This window comes from Phocoena sinus, chromosome X (genome assembly GCF_008692025.1).
Source record: "Phocoena sinus isolate mPhoSin1 chromosome X, mPhoSin1.pri, whole genome shotgun sequence".
NCBI classification, from domain to species: domain Eukaryota; kingdom Metazoa; phylum Chordata; class Mammalia; order Artiodactyla; family Phocoenidae; genus Phocoena; species Phocoena sinus.
In genome coordinates, this window is record NC_045784.1 from 5,997,964 (window position 1) to 6,021,813 (window position 23,850).

The 23,850-nt window shown below is 44.7% G+C and overlaps 1 protein-coding gene across 4 annotated transcripts in view; it reads right to left on the reverse strand.

Annotated features, from left to right (window-relative positions):
- The window catches only part of ANOS1 (anosmin 1), a 192,237-nt gene that overhangs the window by 18,713 nt on the left and 149,674 nt on the right, over positions 1-23,850 (reverse strand). Inside the window, exons 7-10 of one of the 4 annotated variants that reach the window (XM_032619050.1) lie at positions 13,531-13,736; positions 10,486-10,630; positions 6,449-6,838; positions 1,190-1,336 (exon numbers count right to left, since the gene is read on the reverse strand). In XM_032619050.1, coding sequence (XP_032474941.1) covers positions 1,190-1,336; positions 6,449-6,838; positions 10,486-10,630; positions 13,531-13,736 — 888 coding nt within the window. Of the gene's footprint in view, positions 1-1,189; positions 1,337-4,075; positions 5,271-6,448; positions 6,839-10,485; positions 10,631-13,530; positions 13,737-23,850 lie in introns of those variants that run through there. The other 3 variants (XM_032619053.1, XM_032619052.1, XM_032619051.1) reach the window with 3 other exon arrangements.

Sequence of the window (23,850 nt, forward strand, 5' to 3'; positions counted from 1 at the left end):
AAAATAAAAACAAAAATAAACAAATGGGACCTAATTAAACTTAAAAGCTTTTGCACAGTAAAGGAAACCGTAAACAAAATGAAAAGACAACCTACGGAATGGAAGAAAATATTTGCAAACGATGTGACTGACGAGGCATTAATCTCTAAAATATACAGACAATTCACGCAGCTCAATATCATGAAAACAAACAACCCAGTGAAAAAAATGGGCAGAAAACCTAAATAGACAGTTCTCCAAAGACATACAGATGGCCAAGAGGCACATGAAAAGATGCTCAACATTGCTAATTATCAGACAAATGCAAATCAAAACTACAATGAAGTATCACCACACCCCCCAGTCAGAATGGCCATCATCAAAAAGTCTACAAACAATAAATGCTGGAGAGGGTGTGGAGAAAAGGGAACCCTCCTGCACTGCTGGTGGGAATGTAAATTGATACAGCCACTATGGAGAACAGTATGGAGGTTCCTTAAAAAACTAAAAATAGAACTACCATACAACCCAGCAATCCCACTCCTGGGCATATACCCTGAGAAAACCATAATTCAAAAAGAGTCATGTATCACAATGTTCATTGCAGCTCTATTTACAATAGCCAGGACATGGAAGCAACCTAAGTGTCCATCGACAGATGAATGGATAAAGAAGATGTGGTACACATATACAATGGAATACTACTCAGCCATAAAAAAGAATGAAATAATGCCATTTGCAGCAACGTGGATGGACATGGAGATGATCATACTAAGTGAAGTAAATCAGACAGAGAAAGACAAATACCATATGATGTCACTTATGTGCAGAATCTTAAAAAAAACGACACAAATGAACTTATTTACAAGGCAAAAACAGACTCACAGACTTAGAAAACAAACTTATGGTTACCAAAGGGGAAGGGTGGCCGGGAGGGATAAACTGGGAGATTGGGATTGACATATACACACTACTGTATATAAAATCGATAACTAATAAGGACCTGCTGTGTAGCACAGGGAACTCTGCTCAGTACTCTGTCATAACCTAAATGGGAAAAGAATTTGAAAAAGAATACACGCGTGTATGTGTACAACTGAATCACTTTGCTGTACACCTGAAACTAACAGAACACTGTTAATCAACTCGCCTCCAATATAAACTGAAACTTAGGAAGAACAACAACAAATGAACAGAAGCATGTACCCACCTTCGGTCTTCTTCCAGTACACCTTCACTTGTAGCTGGTTGTCCTGATAGAACGGAGCTCCGATTTCCAGGAGGCGCGTGGGCCGTCGTCTTTGAAACGGAGGCTGTATTTGCATCACACTTTTTCTAGTTTTCCCAAGTTGTTCTTCTACCACAAAGCACAACATTCTGATTTACTTGTTAAAAATAAATCTGTAACCCGATAGTAATCCCAGTGTATTTGATTTCACTCTGCTATTCATCCGTATTTAGTGCCTGACTTTTAAAGTAAAATGTAATGTGACTACACGTTCCTTCCAGCTGAAGTTGATGACACCTCCCCCTTCATCACACGCTGGAATGCCTACCTAAAAGTAGACTGTATACATTACACGGGATCCCCCGAACTTAAATTGGGAATCAACATACATTCACCAGCCCGGAAAGATGCTCTGATTTCAGTAACAGGTGGAAGTAGTATTTCTCACGATAGACAGACTTCTCTGCGGTTATGAAGTAAATGAAGTAATATTAAAATACCATTTCATGAAAACAGTATAGGTAGCTTTTCACAGAAGTACCAGCATGTTACGTTCCTCCATCTTTAGAGAGCCAGATGAGAATTTATACGGCTTAGCAGGAAGTATACCAAAAATTCCTGCCCTCAGATCTCTCCTTTACCAGTTCACTGATTTTAGAAGTTGTACATTTAGAAATTCCGTCCTTGGAGACAAGACTTTTCTGCTTTCAGAATTCCAAGTAGCCCTTTGAGAGATAACAGCTTAAGCTGTATTGATTATAAAGCAGTCAGAAATGTGTTATCAAAACTTTTCCAATAGAGCTGTGAGGTCTGCATTCTTGAGAAGGTGGGAGGAAGAGGGAGAGATGAGGATGAAGGCAGAGCAATGCTGACCTGCGGTGAATCAGGAGAAGGAAAGGAAAACTGAGGACCCAGAAGAAAAAGTACATCGAGTGTGTACTTCTCCTTACCGGGGTGTGCCTGTCAAACCATCCACGCAATGGATCTGATTAAAAGGAATGGGATAGTTACATTAGTTGGTACTTACATTTTAGTTTAAATAATTCAAATGAATGTTTGGATAACTCTGACATTTATTAGGTTAAGGATTCTGCACCCAATAGCAGTGTGTGTATGAGGGGTTCCCCATACCACCAATTCTCAGGCCCCAGCGGGGTGTCCTACAGTTCAACTCAGTTCTGACAGTTTCTACCTGCAGACAGCATCAGATCCCCCAGGGTGAGGGCTCAGTGCTGCAGGACTGCGCCCCCCACCCGCTTCAGATGCGAGTCACGAGTCCAGGTTGGCAGCAGTGCTTCTGATGACCTGCTATAGATGGGGGGTTCCAGAGACCCCTTCCTCAGATTCAAATAACTTGTAAGAGCAATTCACAGGACTCAGAGAAAAATTTTACTTGATAGATTACCCGTTTATAATAAAAGGATATAACCCAGCAACCTAAGTGTCCATCGACAGAGGAATGGATAAAGATGCAGTACATATATACAGTGGAATACTATGCAGCCATCAAAAAGAATGAAATAATGCCATTTGCAGCCACATGGATGCACCTAGAGATTATCATACTGAGTGAAGTAAGTCAGACGGAGAAAGACAAATATCATATGGTATCACTTAGATGTGGAATCTAAAATACGACAGAAATGAACTTATCTACAGAACAGAAACATACTCACAGACATAGAGAACAAACTTATGGTTACCACAGGGGAAAGGGGGGAAGCAGAAGGATAAATTAGGAGTTTGAGATTAAAATATACACACTACTCTATATAGAAGAGATAACCAACAAGGACCTGCTGTATAGCAGAGGGAAATATACTCAATATTTTGTAATAACCTATAATGGAATAAATCTGAACAAGAATACGTGCATGTGTATAACTGAATCACTGTGCTGTACACCTGAAACTAACACAACATTGTAAATCAACTATACTTCAATTTAAAAAAAGAAACAAACGCACAACCACAGACAACAGTAACAAAAAAGACTGTTCTAGGGATGAGGATCTATAACGTAGAAAAACTTGTATAGAAATGTTCACATCAATATTGCTTGTCATGTAAGCCCATATTTAGCTCATGTAAACAAGAACATCTGTCTTCAAAGTTAATCATGCCTAAGCATAAGATTTGATTTGGCTATATGAAAAGTGAGTGGGAAAAGAAGGATCTAAGTCAGGAAGAGGCAGATGGAAGTGATGCACACGGCAGGGTGTGGGGAAAGGGGGCGGAGCTTCCACGTCTGAGGGTCTAAGGGAGCCCCTCCCCCAGCATGCGTTCACCTCCGCGGAAGCTCTCTGAACCCGGTCTTCCTGGATTTTTACAGAGGCGTCATCACACGGGCGTGCTGATTAAACTACTGGCCGCTGATGGCAAACCTCCGTCCTCCGCTCGCAGGTGGAGGTGGGCGTTCTGGGGGCCAGGAACGTGCAGAGACCGGATAGCAGGAGGCGCTGCTTCCCAGCCTGCAGAAGCCAGCACAGCGAGCCTGGAGCCCAGAGGAGGGCCTGGGACGCGGAGCCCTCACAAGGCCCCGCCCCCAAACGCATCCCTTTCTAGACACCACCAGGCGGTTAAAGAATCCCGCTGCTTATACCTAAAGCATGTTTCTTTTAAAGAATTAAAGGCTTCAGATTTTCACAAGCCCATTTACGCTTCTAATTCCTTTAAGAACCTGTGATGGGAACAAGTCGCCAGCAGACTACCGAGACAGTGTAGAAAACCGTGTTTAATCTCTCTGTGAATTCTGTCTTCCTGCTGTCTTTTATATGCCATGGAAACATTCATTTCTCATTACAGACGTAAGAACGTGTGAAATATATATATATATATACACACACATATATGTATATATCTCAAGATTGAATCTTTGCTGCTTTATTGAATATTTCCAGCACAGACACGCATGGACATGCCCCATCCCCCATGTAGGGACAGATGTGATAGTTCAGTCCTGGGAGGATGTTCTTGACTCGGAGTGTGTCCTCCACTTTCAGCAGGAGACAAAAATGGAATAAAATTCATTCCTTCACATTCTGAAGAGGTATGAGGTCTGATTTATTTATACTCTTTAATAGTCCTAAAAGTTAAAAGAATTGAGTGACTATGCTATTTCTCCAGATGTCAAAACTCTGATTAACTTTTCAGATTGAGAGATTCAGAGTATTTTCTCTCCACTCCATTTTTATTTTGGAGAGCTGGAAGTATATTCCAGTTGCATGAGGCAACTACAAAAAACATTTGGAATCTGTCAACCCTGGAAATACTCCTCCTACCTCCAAAAAAGCAAGTTACATTTCCATTAAAGATAGTATTATGTCTTTCCTCCTTCAAGGGACCCTTTTATAAAACTGTATGAACATTCAGGCTTTGCTTGCATCGAAATATTTATCATTAATACACCTGGCACCCCGCAGACCTGGAAAAATATAGTTCAAAAAATAATTTACATGCTGACATTTACTACACTCATTCCTATAAAATATAATTTCCCTCGTTTATACTATAGAGTTGTAGTTATTCCTTACTTCTAGTGTTTACGAGATTATATATCAACATTGGGTTATAAAGAACATCCTGACACGTATTCAGCTATATCCTGCCTCATCCTTTGTAAAACCAGTCTCTTCTGTCGGCGACGCCGACACCCAAATAACATGTATTATGACAGGTGCTTTGCACCGTCACTTTTTTTTATTTTTCTGAATCCGCATGACAGGCATCAGTTAATCCTAGCATAAAGTGGCCTTTGGTAGGTTAACTGTCACATCTCCTTATTGGTCAGGTAAAACGTTACCTCATCGTACAAGATGATTAGAAAGTTACCGTAACACTCAGCACCAGCGTCTTGCGGGAACAGGAGTTGGTTGTGTGCGCAGGTAAGAGCGGGAACAACTGACTGGTTTGCTTTCACAGGAGTTCCGGAAGCAGTGCTACGGGCTATGCCTAGGCTTCTGGAGCTCCGGAAGCAGTGCTACAGGCCACGCCTAGGCTTCTGGAGCACGTGGGCTCTGACGGCTGCTGTGGGCACCCAGGCGGACAGTCCCTGTTCTCTGACCTAGATGAGACCTTAGTTGAGCGGATGTACTTTCCAAGGGATAGGTCTAGACCCCACAGACTGGAATCTGTCGTGTGCAAAAGGAAGGACACTTCCACCGGAGATTCCAGAGGACAGGGGAAGACACTCAGGGGTGAAGGACAGATGTGTTTGTATCTGGGGGGATCTGAGTGGCTCACTGAGAGGGAAGAATTCAGTCTACGTGATGCCTAATGGCTTAAAGTGAGAGAGAAGGGTTTGTAATCATACCTGAGAGGAAGGGAGAGGGAGCTAATTAAAGAGGATCTCACCAGGTGTGTGTGGGGAGATGCCCCAGGAAGAAGGAGAAAGCCCTAGATGTGCTCTGGAGACCCAGAGTCTGTAACAGTTGTGTCTGTGGGCTGGACCATGAAGAGATTCTCGATGACGTGACTTCAACAATGGCAAGCCAAGGCTGGGTTTTCCTCTCCTTGTTCTTGGTTGTGGGCAGAAACACATATTAAATTATGGGAGTTTGCAATCCCATACCAGTCTCTAATGGGGAAGGAATGTTGTTTACTGGAAAAGCCAGGAGACTAAAAGGCAAACTTATTTTACACAATAGAGGAAATCCCCACCACCAATAGAGAAAAAAAAAAAAATGGGTCTTAGGAGAAGCAGAAGTTTAAAGGATTTTGGTTTGAGAAGACATTTGGGGAGGAAAACATGGGAAAGCAATAGAGGATGAGATCTGTGGAGACTTGCAAAGAGCAGATGTAGGTGACAGTCTTGAGAGTGGAACTCAGGAGAGTAATCTGTGATATGGTTAATATTTTCTAAAGAATATTTTGGCAGCTGTCTACAAAATGGACATTTAAGAAAGAGTGGAGACAAATATTAATTAGATTATTTTATAAGAAAGGTGACAGTGGGCTGAACAAGGGCAAGAATTGGACAGATCCCACACAGAATCTGAAATTAGAGTCAAAAGGACTTTCTAATGAACTGGATTTCTGAAGAGAAAGAAAAGCAAAGCATGATGAATGACCTCTATGGATGGCTTGAACAAAAGGGGGAACGGTGGGAACTTTTGGGGCAGGAGAGCCTGGGAGAGGGACGGGTGTGAGAGGGAAGTGAGGAGCTTGGTTTCGGGGATGTTACATTCGAAGTACCTGTTAGCCATCCCAGTGGACGTGCCGAGCAGGCAGCTGAACACGTACCTCTGCTTTCAGGGAGCATCAGGTGGGAGACACAGGGTGGCCTTCGCACGTGGATGGTTATGACACCCACGGGAGTCACTGACGTCTCCCAGGGAGGGAACTGACCCCCCCCTCTACTCCCCACCCCCAAACTGATTCTCTGCACAAACGATGCTCTCTTCCAACTCTGCGCTTGTGTGGGGTGACACCGTGTCCCACAGAGTACCCATTCTTCAGGACCCGGGAGGAGCGCTGTGCTCTTGGTTCCCACCGCCACGTCTGTCCGTCTGCGCCGTGCTTCCCTGCAGCTCTGTGTGCGACGGACTGGTCTCTGTGTAATCATGTTGACATGTTTCTCTCCCAAATTCAACAGTAGGCGCTTTGAAGGCAGAGATGGAAATGTGTCCAGTGCTGCAGTAATGTGTGTGTATGAGTGTGTTTGCACATGTATATGTACGCATGTGCGTATATACAGAACACACATACACATATAAATACATGGTACGCATATACTATATAACGTACAGTCTATATAGTATATATCCTACGGTGTACATATCTTTATACTATAATACAGTGTACACTGGTATAAGGTAGTAATTGTTCCCATCATTAGACACAGTTTGATGAGTGAATGGAGGACTGCATTAAAGAAATCAATGAATGGTGCAAATGTAAGTTGCAGCCACTATGGAAAACAGTATGGAGGTTCCTCGGAAAACTAAGAGTTGCCATGTGATCCAGCAATCCCACTACTGGGTATATACCCTGAGAAAACCATAATTCAGAAAGAGTCATGTACCAAAATGTTCATTGCAGCTATGTTTACAATAGCCAGGACATGGAAGCAACCTAAGTGTCCACCAACAGATGAAAGGATAAAGAAGATGTGGTGCATATATACAGTGGAATACTACTCGGCCATAAAAAGGAATGAAATAATGCTACTTGCAGCAACATGGAGGGACCTAGAGATTATCATACTAAGTGAAGTCAGAAAGAGAAATACCAAGTGATATCACCTGTATGCAGAATCTAAAATATGACTCACATGAACCTATCTAGGAAACAAAAACAGACTGGCAGACATAGAGAATAGACTTGCGGTTGCCAAGGGGGAGCAGAGGTCCGGGAGGGGTGGATTGGGAGTCAGGGATTAGCAGATGCAATCCATTATATATAGGATGGATAGAAAACAAGGTCCTACCCTATAGTACAGGGAACTATATTCAATATCCTGTGATAAACCATAATGGGAAAGGACATGAAAAAGAATATATATGTATAACTGAGTCACTTTGCTGTACACCAGAAATGAAACACAATATGGTAAACCAACTATACTTCAGTAGAATTAAAAAAGAAAGAAAAGAAAAGAAAAAGAAATTCAGAGGCATCTTCCCCCAACCCTCCCACCTCCTGCCACCATTGAATTAGAATCTCTGGGCATGGTGCCCTACCACTAGCGTTTTTACAAACAACTCTCTGGTTGACCATAATGTGCAGCCAGGCTAAAGAAAAAATGACTTCAAGCAACTAAGCTATTGAGACCCTACACGTGTGGTATACATTGTCCAACGAACAGAAGGATTTTCTGGCCCTGTTTCATCGCACCTATAACTAAGCTATCGAGACCTTACACGTATGGTATACACTGTCCAATGAACATAAGGATTTTCTGGCCCTGTTTCATCACACCTATAACACTAGTACTGACTCACGCCTCATTCTTCCTCTCAGCTGAAAGCTGTCTCTAATGCATAACATCTTGCCTTTAACATGTCACGTGCTCCACAAGTGCTGTCATAGATATCACTAAATCTGACTCTAAAATTACTCTTGAAACTGATTCATAATCATATAACGGACATATTGGGCCTATTTACAAATTGTAAGATTGGACCTCCCTAAGAACAGTCAGGCTGAAATCAGGCACACAAATTAATGCCGTTAAAACTGAATTGTGTAATGCTGGTTTTAACCAACAAGGACTATGTATAGTGCAGGGAACTCTGCTCAGTAGTCTGTAATAACCTAAATGGGAAAAGAATTTGAAAAAGAATAGATACGGGTATATATATGTATAACTAAATCACTTTGCTGTACGCCTGAAACTAACACAACATTGTTAATCAACTATACTCCAATATAAAATAAAAATTTTAAAGATCAAAAAAAGGGCTCCCCTGGTGGCGCAGTGGTTGAGAGTCCACCTCCCAATGCAGGGGACATGGGTTCGTGCCCCGGTCCGGGAAGATCCCACATGCCACGGAGCGGCTGGGCCTGTGAGCCGTGGCCGCTGAGCCTGCGCGTCCGGAGCCTGTGCTCCGCAACGGGAGAGGCCACGGCAGTGAGAGGCCCGCGTACCGCAAAGAAAAAAAAAGATCCAAAAAGGATACATGCACCCCTATGTTCACAGCAGCACCGTCACAGCACAGCACAGCCAAGACATGGAAACAACCTAAATGCCCACCGATGGAGGAATGGATAAAAAGAAGATGTGGTACATATATACAATGGAATGCTACTCACCCATCAAAAAGAATGAAATAATGCCGTTTGCAGCAACATCGATAGACCTAGACATGATCATACTAAGCGAAGTCAGTCAGAAAGAGAAAGACAAATATCTTATGATATCACTTACATGTGCAACCTAAAATATGACACAGATGAACCTATCTATGAAACAGAAACAGACTCACGGACATAGAGAACACAGTTGTGGTTGCCAAGGCAGAGGGCGTTGGGGGAGGGATGGAGTGGGAGTCTGGCGTTAGTAGATGCAAACGATTACATAGAGAATGGATAAACAACAAGGTCCTCCTGCAGAGCACAGGGCACTATATTCAATCTCCTGGGATAAACCATAATGGAAAAGAATATATATGTGTGTGTGTGTGTGTGTGTGTGTGTGTGTGTGTGTGTGTGTATGTGTGTGTGCATAACTGAGTCACTTCGCTGTACAGCAGAAATTAACATTGTAAATCAACTCTTCTTCAATAAAAAATATTGATAAAAAAATCAGTGAAGTTACTAAACACATAGAGATGTTTCCATGAGAATTTTTATGTAGAAGTTGTATTGTATGCAAACTTATACTTAGCAATAGTAGACTTTCCAAATCCATGTAATCTCCAAAAGGACTACTTCTCAAGTAGGTAGGAAGCTCTGTTTCTAGAACTATTTTGAAAGCATCATTTCAAATGGACCTGCTCGTTTGGATCCTATTGTTTCCCAGGTGGTAGAAGATAATTATGGGCAATCCCTGCGTCTTAACACTGCGGAGCCAGCATTGCCTTTCCTAAATTCAACAAGCTTGTCACACCTTCCGTGTCTGACCAGGCCCCGTGCCGGGATGAAAGGCAGATCCCACGGGACCCTGCGAGCCTGGGGAAGCAGGACCCGCGGAGACCCCTGGCAGCCTCTCTCGGGCTCGCCTTCTATCTGCCCGTCCCCAGATCCCTGGCCAGGAGCTTCCCCACAGCTCTTCTCACCAGTCCCCACCTCCGAGCAAAGCCGGAAACACCACGTAAGGCATTTTCCAGCTCAGAGGTGAGTGTCTCATGAGACTCTCCCCTTGCTTTGCTCAGTTCATGGCAAACAGACTAGTTTAGAACCACTGGCAACAAGGAAGCGGGTATGGGAATGATTTAGTCACTGCCCCCAGTGGAGAATTCGGTAGCCTTTTGCAGTAATTGTGACCACTGTAAAACCAGTAGAAAAGAAAAAAGGGCACGTCGCATTTTTTTTAGGAGGGAAGCAACAGTTTCTAACAGTTTAACTGTGCGGACCCTCCTTAAAAACAAGTACGCATATGCACAAGGATCCCCAATCATGGAAGTATAAACATTTGTTCGAATGAGACATCCTATGTTCTTAAACTTTCATTATGACGCCAAAATGTTGCACATAAAACTTAGGATAAAAATCCTAAGAAAAACTCAAAGGTAAAATTTGTACACATCATAGTTCAAAGGGCATATTTACGTGTATACGGGTATGAAGACTCTCCATGTAAAGACTGCAAATAAGAAAAAGGAACTCGAAGCACTTACTTCTGTGGACGGCGTGTGTGGACGTGAACTGGAGGGAGACCTTGGCGCTCTTGAGGCGCGTCTGGCCCCAGTAGGTGACAGCCTGCAGCTCTACTGTGTAGTCGCAGTCGGGCTGCAGTGGCTCCAGGGTCACAGAATTCTGAGACTGCAGGTGGAGGGAACACACAGATTCTGTTACAAGCCGCCCTGCCTCTGAGCTTCCCTGCACAGCTGCTGTGTCCTTGTGAAGCACACCAGCTCGTCTCTGATGTCTGCCCGGACTATCTAAGATCACAAATCGTTCTACATCTTTAGCATATGAAAATCCGCTTTTACCGCGGATCAAAATAAATGTCATACAAAAGGCACAAACACGTTTTTTTGGAAATTGTATTCCTAATCCCATTATTGGATGCTTTTCAGTAGCAGGAAAATGAATAATTCTGTCCCCTCACTCCTTACTAGATACCACCTTACAGAGAGAAGAAAGCTATAAAGATTACGAATTGGCATTCCCTGTCTTTCTCTGATTTTATCCTAAATCTTGTATGAGTAAATTTCCACCAAAAGTTGTAAGAAAAATCAACCTGACAAAATGCTTAAAGCACTTTTTTATGGCTTGCAGGTATAATAATAAAGCCCCTTACAAGTACTAGGAATTAAGAGAAATAAGGTTGTTGTCTTAGAATTCAAACATTCATCAAAATATAGTACATGTGATATCACATGGCCCTAAATGGTCTAATTGGTGGTATTAACATCTGTGAAGGGAAAAATGAGTCCATCACGAATGCGACACCAGATATCAGGCCGTCGGTAAGCAGCACGTGCTTTCCCACAAAGAGCAGGCCAGTTGTATACGTGCACCGTGCCACATGAAGGTATCATCATCTGAAATTGTCAAATACTGAATCACATAAGCCCATCCCTTGTTTCAATACCTCAATGACCTGTCGGAATTCTCCGCACCATTTTGGGTCATGTGAGATCTCTTTTCAGGGAGAGAACACGACTTCCAGGGGCGTTTCAGACCGTGAGCACAACGCTCCCTGTAAATTAATAGTTCGGCACCTTTACGTGATTCAGGCTTTTGAGGGATCAGTCATCAGAACTCGGCCACCTTCCAGCAGGGCGGCTCTGGACGGCTGAAAGGACTGCACTTCCAGAAGCGGGGGCTGAGAGGCAGGCTCTGGACCGTGGTCCCTGTTCCCAGGTGAGGCTGGGCCGCCTCTCAGCCACACCCACCGTGGTATTAACCGTGCCTCTTCGTGCCCTTTCTGCCTTTTACCTACAGTATGTCTATGAACTACCGATTCCCAATTCTTTTTAGTTAGGGTTTCTTGTTATGTTCTGTATCACTCTTCCTGAACTATTACCTTCAAACAAGGAAAATAGAATTCACTTTTGAAAGAGCATTTCCTTGAACATCCCCACTCCTCTTAGTTTTCACGGATATTAGGATGGACTCTTAGGAAATGAAAAGACATTGATGCCCAAGAAGAAAATTTCACAATTTCTCATGTTTTTCAACACGTTTCCAGTTCCTGATCGTAATTCTCCGTTGGTCAAATTTTAATATTGAGAACTTTAATGAGTCACATGACCTACAGCTTGCCTCTTGTGGATCCAGAAAAACACGTCACTCGTAAGATAGTGACCTATGATTAAGGCTACTCTAGGTCTGTTAACAATTATAATTAAATTCAAAGTTTTTTTTTTTTTTTTTTTTTTTTTTTGCAGTATGCGGGCCTCTCACTGCTGTGGCCTCTCCCGTTTGCGGAGCACAGGCTCCGGACGCGCAGGCTCAGCGGCCATGGCTCACGGGCCCAGCCACTCCGCGGCACGTGGGATCTTCCCGGACCGGGGCACGATCCCGTGTCCCCTGCATCGGCAGGCGGACTCTCAACCACTACGCCACCAGGGAAGCCCCGCAGTTCATTTTTTATTTATCTAATTGACATATACTGGAAATAAATTGCAAACTTCCCTACTAATCCTTGATGCTGTTTGGTTATTAAGGGCATGTCAGGGGCATGGGGCTGTTGGCATTTCATCACATCACTTTTTGCTTTCTATCCCTGTGACTGCACAACTTTATCTCTTTCAGCACTTTCTATGAGATAAGCACACATTACCAATGGTCACTTGTTGCAAAGTCCTACAAAATAAAAGCTGGAACTGTCAGAATGTTTCTTGAAAATAAAACCAAAACAGTATCACAGCTAAATATCGGTGATATGGACCTGTGGAGACATGTTTTATAATTCCTCAATGGCACAGATATTGGAATCTTCAGTGCAAAAAAAAAAAAAAAGTCTTGGTGTCCTTCTAAAGCACTTTCAAACATTTATTTATTTACGGAATTCAACCTTACGAATTAGGGGAAAAGGTGTTAAGTTTTATAACAATGAGATAAAGGAATGTGTACTAAAAGGACACCAAACACTCATTTTTATGCATTAAGCATTTCATATGATGCAAAAGGTTCAGTGTTATAGAGATCTCATTGCATAAAACAGTTCAGTGAAGATTGTATTTCTTGGTGTGTGGAAAATAAGCCATTCCAAGTTCTTTTAATCAATAAGAAAAGCATATTGTCAAACATGCATTTTCTAAACTGTCTGCTGTTGCACTGATTAGATTATAGATGGGAGCCCCTTACGATACACAACAGATAAAGCCGTGAACATTTACTCTTCAGTTTACAAGGATCTCTTTAGAAAAAAAGAGACCTAAATGTCGAGGACATTTTGAATTGTCTCGTTTTCAATGGCTAGACAGGTTAAGATGGAGACATTTTTGTTCCTCTGATTTCCGGAGTGGTGCCAGCCATTTGGATATGAGTAAGTCAACAGACTAAACTCAACTGTTGTCACCTGAAATATGCACGGCTGAACGGCTGGCGTGGTCCTCTGTTTTCTGAACTTCCTCGTTCAAAGGGGAGGGATGGGAACCTGTCCCTCATCCGTCCCTCTTGTGGCTCATCAGAGGCCACGCTCAGACCAGGTGCCTGAGTTCAAACACCACTGCGAGGAGATGGGCCTCTTCCCCCTGGTTCTCACTCACCCCACCCGTGGTCTTTCTCCTCTTCTTCTTCGTTGGCACAAGTGACTTGCCGCTGACCGTCCAGCTCCAGAAGACTTTGTAGTGATGCACTGGGATGTCTGGTTCCTCGGGGAGATCCCAAACGATCGTCACCGTCACGCTTCCGTCACTGTTGATGGTGGAGTTTGCAAGCCGGAGGTTGGCTGGGGCCGGTGGTGCAGATGGATCTGAAATCCCAGGAGAAAGACATAAGGGCCCAGGATGACCACAAAAGCATCGCCTCTGTACATGTGATGACTACAGGGTCGATGCAGGAAGACTGCCCTTGATGTGGAGAAGAGCTGAAGATAAGCACTAAGGAAGATCCCCTTCTTAAGCTTCAAACTGAAAAACAACCTATAGAACAGTAAGGGCAATGTGTTTGGGCCATATTTGTAATCTAGGCATTTCCATACCGCTACAACCCAGCCAAATCTTCACTGTACCGAAATGGATAAAGTTCTGTAAAACACGGTCAAATTCCATTCAGGTTGGTTGGCATTAAATAGGTCAGCAAAGTTGAAATGCCTTTGAAAATTCTGAAAAGAAAAGACAGAAATCTAGGACCAGCTCATTCGAGTAACTGTTTTCATCCGAGCCGTCCTGGAGCTTTAGATCCTTGAATCAAAAGTTAAGAGTGACGTGAAAACATCAGCAAAAACAAAAAGTGTATTTTTTCGCCACATTACAAAGTGGGTGACAGACGGGTAACATTTTTATAATTTCACCATTTCTAGTTTGTCGCATAAGCCAAAACCGTCTCAGCTGTCAGGAGGGAGATTAGGTTCTGGAATGATTTCTCTACAAACCTCCATTTGAAATCTATATATGAAGATGACTAAGTACGTGTAAAGCTGAGGGTCTTTCCTTCATTTTTTTGCCACAAATTGAGCCAGCCGCTCACCACAAATGATTTACAGATGGTTTTGTTTTAAGACGCCTGCCCAGAAAAATGCTGTCAATAATTCTAATTCTAATACCATCTGCATCAGAGGGGCAAAGAAGCGCTATCTAACTCCATATAAACGAAGAAGACTGGCGGAAAATAGCCATGGTTTTACCCTTGGGATGGTTTGTGTTTCGGGGATGATGGAAGCATGAATTATTTTTTTAAAAATCTGTTGCTCTTCTGTAAGATAAGTTTTGGAGGGGTGGTGGGCTGTGTCATTTTTAAAAGCTTTGTAGTTGCTCTCCTAGGCTGATGGCTCATCCAAAGCACGTTACCTGACATGCCTGACCAAGGTGGTTCTCAGACGGTCACCGTGAGGAACCCTCTGGGAGCGCCCAAGACTTATACTGAGGTATGCTGGTTCAGCAAGTGCGGCCCATCGATACATCCACGTTCAATATATATTCGTGTTTTATGTGAAATACACACTTTTATGTAAAGCACACACGCGACTCTGAAGTGGATGATCCACAGGTCAGAAGCTGAACAGTCCTGCACCTGGTGGCGGCCAAGCAAAGGTGCAAACAGCCCCTGCCTCCGGCGAGCAGGGGAGTGCTGGGTCCTGTTATCACGGGCTCAGGAAGCACGGCCTTCCTCGCTCTGCTGGTTCTGCGGAGTCCCTGGGAGCCCCACGCTGGTCACCCCCGTGGAGACGCCACACGCCTCGCTGCTTTCACCTTGCATCGTGGTCTCCGCCTGCCTCCGCTCCCCACTGGCTGTCCCTCTGGTCCCCTGACCCTCCTCAGCCTCCCCCTTCCTGGCCTCCCCATCCCACCGCCACTAAGCGGGGGAGCATCTGGCCTCTGAACTCGGGGGCCTCTTGGCATCTATACCCAATCTCTAGAGATCTCACCAGTCACAGCTTTAAAACCCCTGAACTTGGATTCAAGCACTAAAGGGTCTTTGCATCAGCTACACTTGGAGGTCTGAGGCAGCTTGAAAGGACCGTGCCCAAGACCAAAGTCCCCGTCCCTCCCAGCCCCTGCTGCCCACCACAGACGCCCCATCTCAGGAAACACAAATTCCTCTTTCCCGCTGCTCCCGCACCAAACCTCGAGGTCGTATACTTCTTCCGCTTTCATTCCTTGGGCTAGCAGTTCCTTCAGAAACCTATCTGGAATCTTACTGTTTCCACCAGAATAACACCGTGTGCCAAGCCTTTGTCTTTGCTCCCTGATGACGGCAAAGGCCTCCGAGCCTTTCCCAGTACAGCAGCTGGTGGTTCTTTACAACACAAGTTGAGGCTCTTCAGCTTGGAAGCTCTCGATGGCCTCCAGTCTCACTTAGAGTCAAAGTGCTGGCAGCCTCCCCAGAGTCCCGTGCATCCTTCCCACACATAACCTCCCAAACCTCCTTTCCTGTCCCCACCTGAGCCTGCTACTCTGGCCACACTGGTTCCCATCTGATTACGTGGAGATGAAAACCGAGAGCTACTGAAGCTTTTCCACCGGTTTAGCCTAAACGCCTCCCTCCCTACCCGCCCCCCGCCCCGAGAGTCGTTACCTACTGCAGGTCGACCAGATGTCACCCTATTCAAAACAGTTACATGTGCTTTCCTCCACACACCAGCAGAATTTCACCGTGATTTTCTCCTACTTTGGTATTCTCCAAGGCCCTTAAGATCAACCTCTGCGGTATGAGTCAATCCTTAACCTACGACAGGTTACTGCAGACCTTTCTTACAGAAAGCTGGCTGGCAAGCTCAGCATCGCTTCAGAGTAAGAGAAAAATTACAACGTGTAAAGGTGATTACAGCCATTCATGTTTTCAGTGATGCACCTGGATGTCTATATGCTGGAAATAAGTAGTTATGTGAACCTTCCAGAGAGTCTAGGTTCGTAGGACAAGCTCAAAGTCACCGCCTTTTCTAAAGAAATTCCAGGTTTAAGGAAGGCAAATAGTATTCGGTATTTCATCATTTCCCTAATCTACTTCATTCATGGTATCATTTCTTACTGCCCTGGAAAAATTTCTCATACCTTAGATGTGATCACAATTCAGAATAACATCATCTAGTTTATGAAACATGATAAAATATGAAACAACGTAATTTATGACAATGGCATTAGGAAGCAGTGCTTTCAAATAAATGAATTAGTAATATTTGCTTCACATTTTCTTAAAAGTAAGGCCCACTTGAGTACTCACAATACCCAGGTGGCGTACTCCCATTACCAACGTGAGACACCCCCAATCTCTTTCTTCCCCCAGATAACTACTTTTTAAATTTTTGAAGCCAAAGGGAAATAGCAGAGGTGATCACCCCAGTTATCCTCTGTAAACGAGCTACTCATTTATCTGTCTAGTCACTGAAGACTTCAGATGAGAGAGTCTGTCCTGTTTGTCTAATCTGAAGGATTTCATTCAGTCCCAACAAATTCCCAGATTGCTGTCATTCACTGCCTTGTGAAATGGTTCCCTGCAGTGTGAAATCAAGTATATTCACTTTGTTGAAACATACAAAATCTTTTCTTTCAGTTTACATAATGTTTTAATTCTGTTAAAACATTGAAATGCAGTTGGAAGCTTGTGGAAAAAATCATATGCATATAGAAATTCCACATTATGATAAAGCTCTAAGGGATTTTATATTTATGAACTTTAAAAAAAAAAAAACTGGTAAGGATCTTAAGGGTTGGATAGGTAGAGTGACCTGCCTGAGGTCACTCACATAACTGGTGGCAGAGCCAGGCGTGAGAATGACAATGAGGGGAGAAAGAGGGGTTTGAGGCCACATCTCTACATCTGTTATGTGTCATCAACATCAACATCAACATAACGATGGGCCACTGTCTCTACAGAAAGTCAACCTGTGAAGCCCTTTGCTGGGGAAAGTGCCCATTATAGTCTAGCACAGGGATTGAAAGCCTTTTTCTGTAAAGGGGCAGACAGTGAATATCAAGGCTTTGCAGACCAGACAGTCTCTGTTGCAACTAATCCACTCTGCTGTCGTAGCTTGAAAGGAGTTGCAGATACTATGGAAACAAATGAGCACGGCTCTGTGCTAGTGAAACGCTATCTGCAGAAACAGGAGGCAGGCCAAACATGGACCACAGGCCATGGACGGTCAACCCCGGAGCTAGAGTCTGTCCAGAGCAATGACACCATTTAGTCTCTGGGAACTGGACATAAGCACAGCTTATTTCCAATCTTACACGCATATGGTTGTGCTTTGTTCTTTTAATGTTGGCCTTTTGTTCCCATTTTGCAGATGAGGAAACTGAGGATCAGAGAGTTTAATTCTCTAGTTCAGGAGTGTAGGGGGAGAAGGTCAGAGGCACATCACAAGACCAGAGCTCCCCTGACCCCTCCCCCTCTGAAGCTTAAACGAGAGCATTTCTCTCCCATCTCACTCCTCTTTCTGCTTCATCCACTCCCTCTGTGCAACCATCCCCATTATCTGCAGAAACACAACTCACAAAGCAGGCAGCAAGTACACTTTCAAAGATAAATGCAATAGGAAGCCCGTATCAGCTCCTTTTACAGTTTGCATGATTTCCAGGGCAAAGATATCTTCGACGTTTAGCAGGAATAACGAACTTCAGCCTTGGAGAAAAAATAGTTCCTTTTATTAACGATCATATGTGTAGTGCTTTTGGCAAAGGAAGATGGAAGCTTCGGGTTTCAGCAGATAGATTTACGGTTGCATCTCTGACCCTTTTGTGACAAAGTAACACACACGGTGGAACAGCTTTACGCCCTACGATGGGTAAAGTGCCAAATGAAATCACTTGTCACCCCTGCAGAAAGGCAGGCTATTATCACACTGATGTGAGCTCTCATGGGAAAGGAGCCCTTCCTGCCATCCCAGGAGAAAGCCCATCACTTATTGTGAGGCAGGCGCCTCCACGTGTCCAGACGATCCTGTTGGTTGAACACGGAGACCCAGCCGCGCGTTAGCGCAACTGCAGAGTGGGGTGCAAATGGCAGTAAAGAGAGAGACCTTTAGAAGGTCGTCCTCAGTGAAGTAAGTCAGACAGAGGAAGGCAAGCATCATAGGATACCACTTGCACGTGGAATCGAAAATGTGGCACAAATGAGTCCATCGACAGAGACAGACTCACAGACAGAAAACAAACTTATGGGTACCAAAGGGGAAAGGCGGGGAGGGGTCAACCAGGAGTTTGGGACTAGCAGATGCATATACTGTATATAAAATAAACAGCAGGACCTACTGTGCAGCACGGGGAGCTAAACTCAATGTCTTGTAATGACCTACAAGAGAAAATAATCTGAAAACATATATACTTATAACTGAATCACTGTGCTGTACCCCTGAAACTAACACAATATTGTAAATCAACTCTACTTCCGTAAAAAAAGACCTTTATAAATACACAATCATGAAGGAATATACATATACGTATATATACATAGACACAGAGAGAGGAACGAGATATGCTTTGAGAGCATGAATGTTAATTTTATTACTTATTTGAGTTCCTCAAACGATGTCCAGGGAACAGACTTCCCATTTGAAATGCATCAGAGGACTGCCTCTTAGGTGTGGGGCGGTGATCAAGGGCAGTTAGATTTTTAAAGCAATGATATAACCAGTCACATGTTCTCCAGCTAATTCGTAGGTTAGTTCTGATACTTAAACTGTTTTCTTTCCAGACACAGCAGTTGGAATAATTTTACTTCCCTCATTAACAACAAAAAAGAAAAAGAAAAGAGAGACAGAAAGACAGGAAAGAAAGGAAGGAAGAAAGAAAGAAAGGGAAGGGAAGGGGAAAGGGAAGGGAGGGGAGGGGAGGGGAGGGGAGGGGAAAGGGAAGGGAAGGAAGGGAAGGGAAGGGAAAGGGAAAGGGAAAGGGAAGGGAAGGAAGGGAAGGGAAGGAAGGGAAGGGAAGGGAAAGGGAAAGGGAAGGGAAGGAAGGGAAGGGAAGGGAAAGGGAAAGGGAAAGGGAAGGGAAGGAGAAGAAAGAAATCCCCCTGCAGTACCTAGACACACAACAGCTTAGGGACGCTGCGGAAGCTGCACGGCAGGCACATTCCCAGCTATTGCATAGTTTCAGGACACGTGCTCAGCACAGTGTTGTCCAGTGGAAATGGCACGCGGAGCAGCTGCGTAGAAAGTCATGGGTCCCTGTGGAGCGACAGGGAACTTTATGACCACAGTGGAGTCTGTTCTCACTTTCCTAACACTCCGTAATGTATGCGTGGAATAACATCCCGTGTGATGCTTGTACGCTGGTAAAACAACGTCTGCTTTTCTTCTGCTTTTTAATGTACCCTGTACACGTGGGGAAATGAGGGGGGAAAGATGGATGGAGAACTCTGAATTTGGAAGTGAATATAGTAACTGTATTATGTACATGAGAAGACGTATTAGGTTAATGATGACGGAAGGTGGACTTTAAAATTTTTCTTTGTAAGATCTCCTAAAAGCACATTAATTCAGTGTTAAATGGATAGGGACTAACCTCAAACATCCAGACCAACGTCTGCGTGGTTTTGGCAACACGCAAAAAAGTGAAGCTGGGCTTTGCTTAACATAAGGCACAAAACCATCCGTCTTCCTGCTTCTACTGCTGATGTCGACACACAGAAGTCTCTGTAGCCCTTTATTTCCCAAATTCAGTCAACTTGTAAGCAGTCACTTGTAACAGGAAGTAGTACTAGTAACGTATATTTCCAATACCAAGCACGCAGTATATGCACATTTTCTGCCCCGTCCATAAATATCAACATGATCGAGAAAACGTTCAAGACCAGTGCATACCAAAGTATGTTTTCTGCTGGCAAGAGTGTCACCCTAAATTGATGCCCGCCACTTTGGGGCGCTCTGTGGGTCAGCAGTCTGGGGCTGCTTCGTCAAAGAAGCGGACGACAGTGTGAAACGGATCTGATGTTGGGAAGGGTGATGGCAGATTCGGGAGGGAAGAAAGCAAGCCTGGAAAGGCCTGTCTGTCTCCACTTACTATTACGTCTGTCCCACATTCGGGAACACGGGGGCTCCTTTCATGATCTTGCCGAATTGCGTCCGTCCAACTATTCATATCTTTGTTTTAAACCATAATTCAAAACACATTAGACACGTCTGTAACGGGAATCTTGTAGATATTGAGTAAACCAAGAGGTAGACAGCAGACGCTCTCGCGGTGCCACCCCTGTCCCCTGTCCTGTGCTATTTCAGGGCACGTCCGCTCAGCTTGTAAACACCCGCGCCTCTGTCTGCACCCAGAGCAGGCTCTGTGCGTGTGCAGGACACAGACGCCCGGGAGCAGCCCGCCTGCAACGCCCCAGTTCCCCAGAGGGCGAAGGGCTGCCCACAGTGGCAACTAGCGTGAGAACGTGCCTTTGTGCTCCGCCTTCCCTTCCCGGTCACCTTCCCCTCTCACCCCCGCCCCTGCCCACCCGGTCACCTTTCCCTCTCACCCCCGCCCCTGCCCACCCGGTGTCCTGGATCCTTGCCTCTGTAAACTGCTTCCATGCGGAGCCTTAACTTGCACGGGCGTCTGGGGATCACGTCCCTGGCAGGTCATCTCCCGCGTCAGGAGTCCCACGTGCAAACGCCCCTGTGATTCCACACGTATCTACATCTGTCTCCCGATGCTTCCTAGGGTTCACTCCCCACGCCACGGGATGGAAAAGGTTCCAAGACCCTAGGGTCTGGCAAGCTTGGTGCCCAGAAAAGCGAGCGCTTCATCCCACGAGTAGCCTAGGAAGGCAACTCACCATGTGGAAGGGTTACCATTTCCATTTTCTCCATTAAGAGACAAAAAGTAGAAAGGGACATTATACATTAGTCTATTAAATTATCTATGTAATTTCAGTTTTTAAGGTTGTAGCCAACTTTCCTTCTCAAGTACCAGGGAGAAAGACAGTATAGAGCATTTAAATAAGTAAATACAGAAAATCACCTCAACCTTGGGGAGGGGCATTGGCAGGGGTTAGCGATAAAAATATCCAGAAACGGTATTCACCTGGAAAAGAAAAAGCCTGAAACTGACTTACCAATCTATGAACAACTCAGAATTTTCTTATAGAAAATAAGTATTCTAAGGGGTTAGGATTAAGTTATAGGGTGATATAAGAGTTAAAGGGAGGGCTTCCCTGGTGGCGCAGTGGTTGAGAGTCCGCCTGCCGATGCAGGGGACACGGGTTCGTGCCCCGGTCTGGGAAGATCCCACATGCCGCAGAGCGGCTGGGCCCGTGAGCCATGGCCGCTGAGCCTGCGCGTCCGGAGCCTGTGCTCCGCAACGGAAGAGGCCACAACAGTGAGAGGCCCGTGTACCGCAAAAAAAAAAAAAAAAAAAAAAAAGAAAGAGTTAAAGGGAAATTAACTGAGTAACCAATCTATTCGGGCAAACCACAGACTAGTAATTTTGTATTTAAAAGTAACCCTAAAGAAGAGAAAGACAGGAATTTTGGCTTTTCTGTGAGAATCAGGATGAATACCAGGCAGCAGGCCTAACTAAACTACATGACGCCCACTTTACCAAGTTTTTTTATCGTCCTATTTAATTTTGCTTTTATTTTCAGAGGTGTTCGTGGAAGATGGAAAAGATCCTTGCCCCTTCCCTTGAGCCAGCCTTAAATGATCAAGTCTGGTCCCATGTGCAAATTCAAATGCACTAGAAAATGGCCTCCCCTTTGCACAGACAACTATTTTGGAAGCACTATTTCTTTCTTAAAGTAATTTTAAACCACTAGAAGACGTACAACTGGTACAGTGTCAGTTGGTTCCGGAGCACGGCGGGCATTAATTAAATGAAAATGCACCGCTTTTGGAAGCGCTGCAGTGACCGTTAAAATGTGGTGCTATTTGCTTTTACAAACCACACCGCACATGCAACCTTCCATACGTCTCAAGGCAAGGCGCATTCCAGACTTCAGTCCTTGTGCTCTGCAAACCAAAAGCGTGTGTGCGCTGGTCATCATAGATCCTCTGGTGGTCTCCGGGAAGATGCATCACAGAATGGGGCTGGGGGCGAGGGGATGACAGACCTGCCTGACGGCTGAAGACACTGCCAGGTCGGTCCCCCTCATCACTTCCCATCTTACTCCACCGCCTTTACAAATATACAAAAGTGCTTGCTGGGGGAAGAAAATGTAACAATCTTACTGAACTAGAATTTATATACCATACAGTTCACTCAAGCGTGCAAGCAGTGATTTCTAGTGTTCCCTAAGGGTGTGACCACCACCACTATCCATTTTAGAAGGATTCCGCTACCCCATTAAGATCCTCCGTGCCCTGCCGGGAAAATTTTAAGGTAGAAACAAAGTTATTTTTGTGTCTTCAGCTGCTCCTTTGATTACTCGTGTTTCCAGCACGTCCAGGGTCCTTCACCGGGGTACATCCACCCCTCAGAAAAGCCCGTGTGTAGGAAAGGCCCTAAAACACAGCAGTCATACTGGCTGGGCAAGGATTACTCTTCTGGAAATATGTGCCTCCCCAAAGGAAGAAAAGAGTCTGCGCCTGAAACACCCTCGTCTCAGTCATCTCTGTTTTAGTCGCTGGCAACACCAATCTCTCAGCAGTTCCTGACCAAAGACCCTGGAGTCATTCCCTACAGGCCACGGGTAAGTCCCCAAAGCCTATCAGAGTCACCTTTCCACATATGCTCCCCGGACAGCTGACTTCTGCCTCTGTCCACGTTACTGTCACCTTTCGTTACCGCTGTTGCATCACTGGTTTGCTGTGCTTTTTAGATCCACATATGAACGACAACGTAGAGCGCTCGTCTTCCTCTGTCTGGCTCTCTCCACTCAGTGCAGTGCCCTCTGAGCGGGAATACTGCACTGGCGCTCCGTACCGTGACCCTGGACACCCAGCATGCCCAGCCCCTCCTTCCTTGCAGTCTGCACCCTTCTCTCCTCCACCCTCAGGCTCCGCCCTGGAACTGGAAGGCTCTTCCTTCAGATGGTGCAAGGCCAGCCCTTCACTCCTTTATACAGCATCTCTTCTGTGGCCGCCCTCCCTGAAATAGGAAAAAACAAAAACACCCCCTTCCCCACAGCTCCTGTGTCTATTCTTTATTTTTCACACTGTCAGTTATCACTCTCTACCCTAGTATATGAGAGTGTTTTATGTATTAATCTTGTTTACTGTTTCCTCTCGCCCCCAATCACAGTGAATCCGTGTGTGTGTGTGTTTTCCACAAGAGCTGACATTTTTGTCTTTTACTTGTTACCTCAGTGCCTAGCACAGTGCCTGACACAGAGCAGGTGCTCAACAAACATTTGTTGAATAAAAAAAGGGAATGAAACGTGAGTGATAAAACGAGACCCCAAAACACTTTATTTCTACCTTAAAATTCTCCCAGTAAGCCAGGGAGGCTCCTGGAGGATTCTAAAACTGTATAAAGGATACTTGCACGACTTTATGGTAAATACTAAAAATC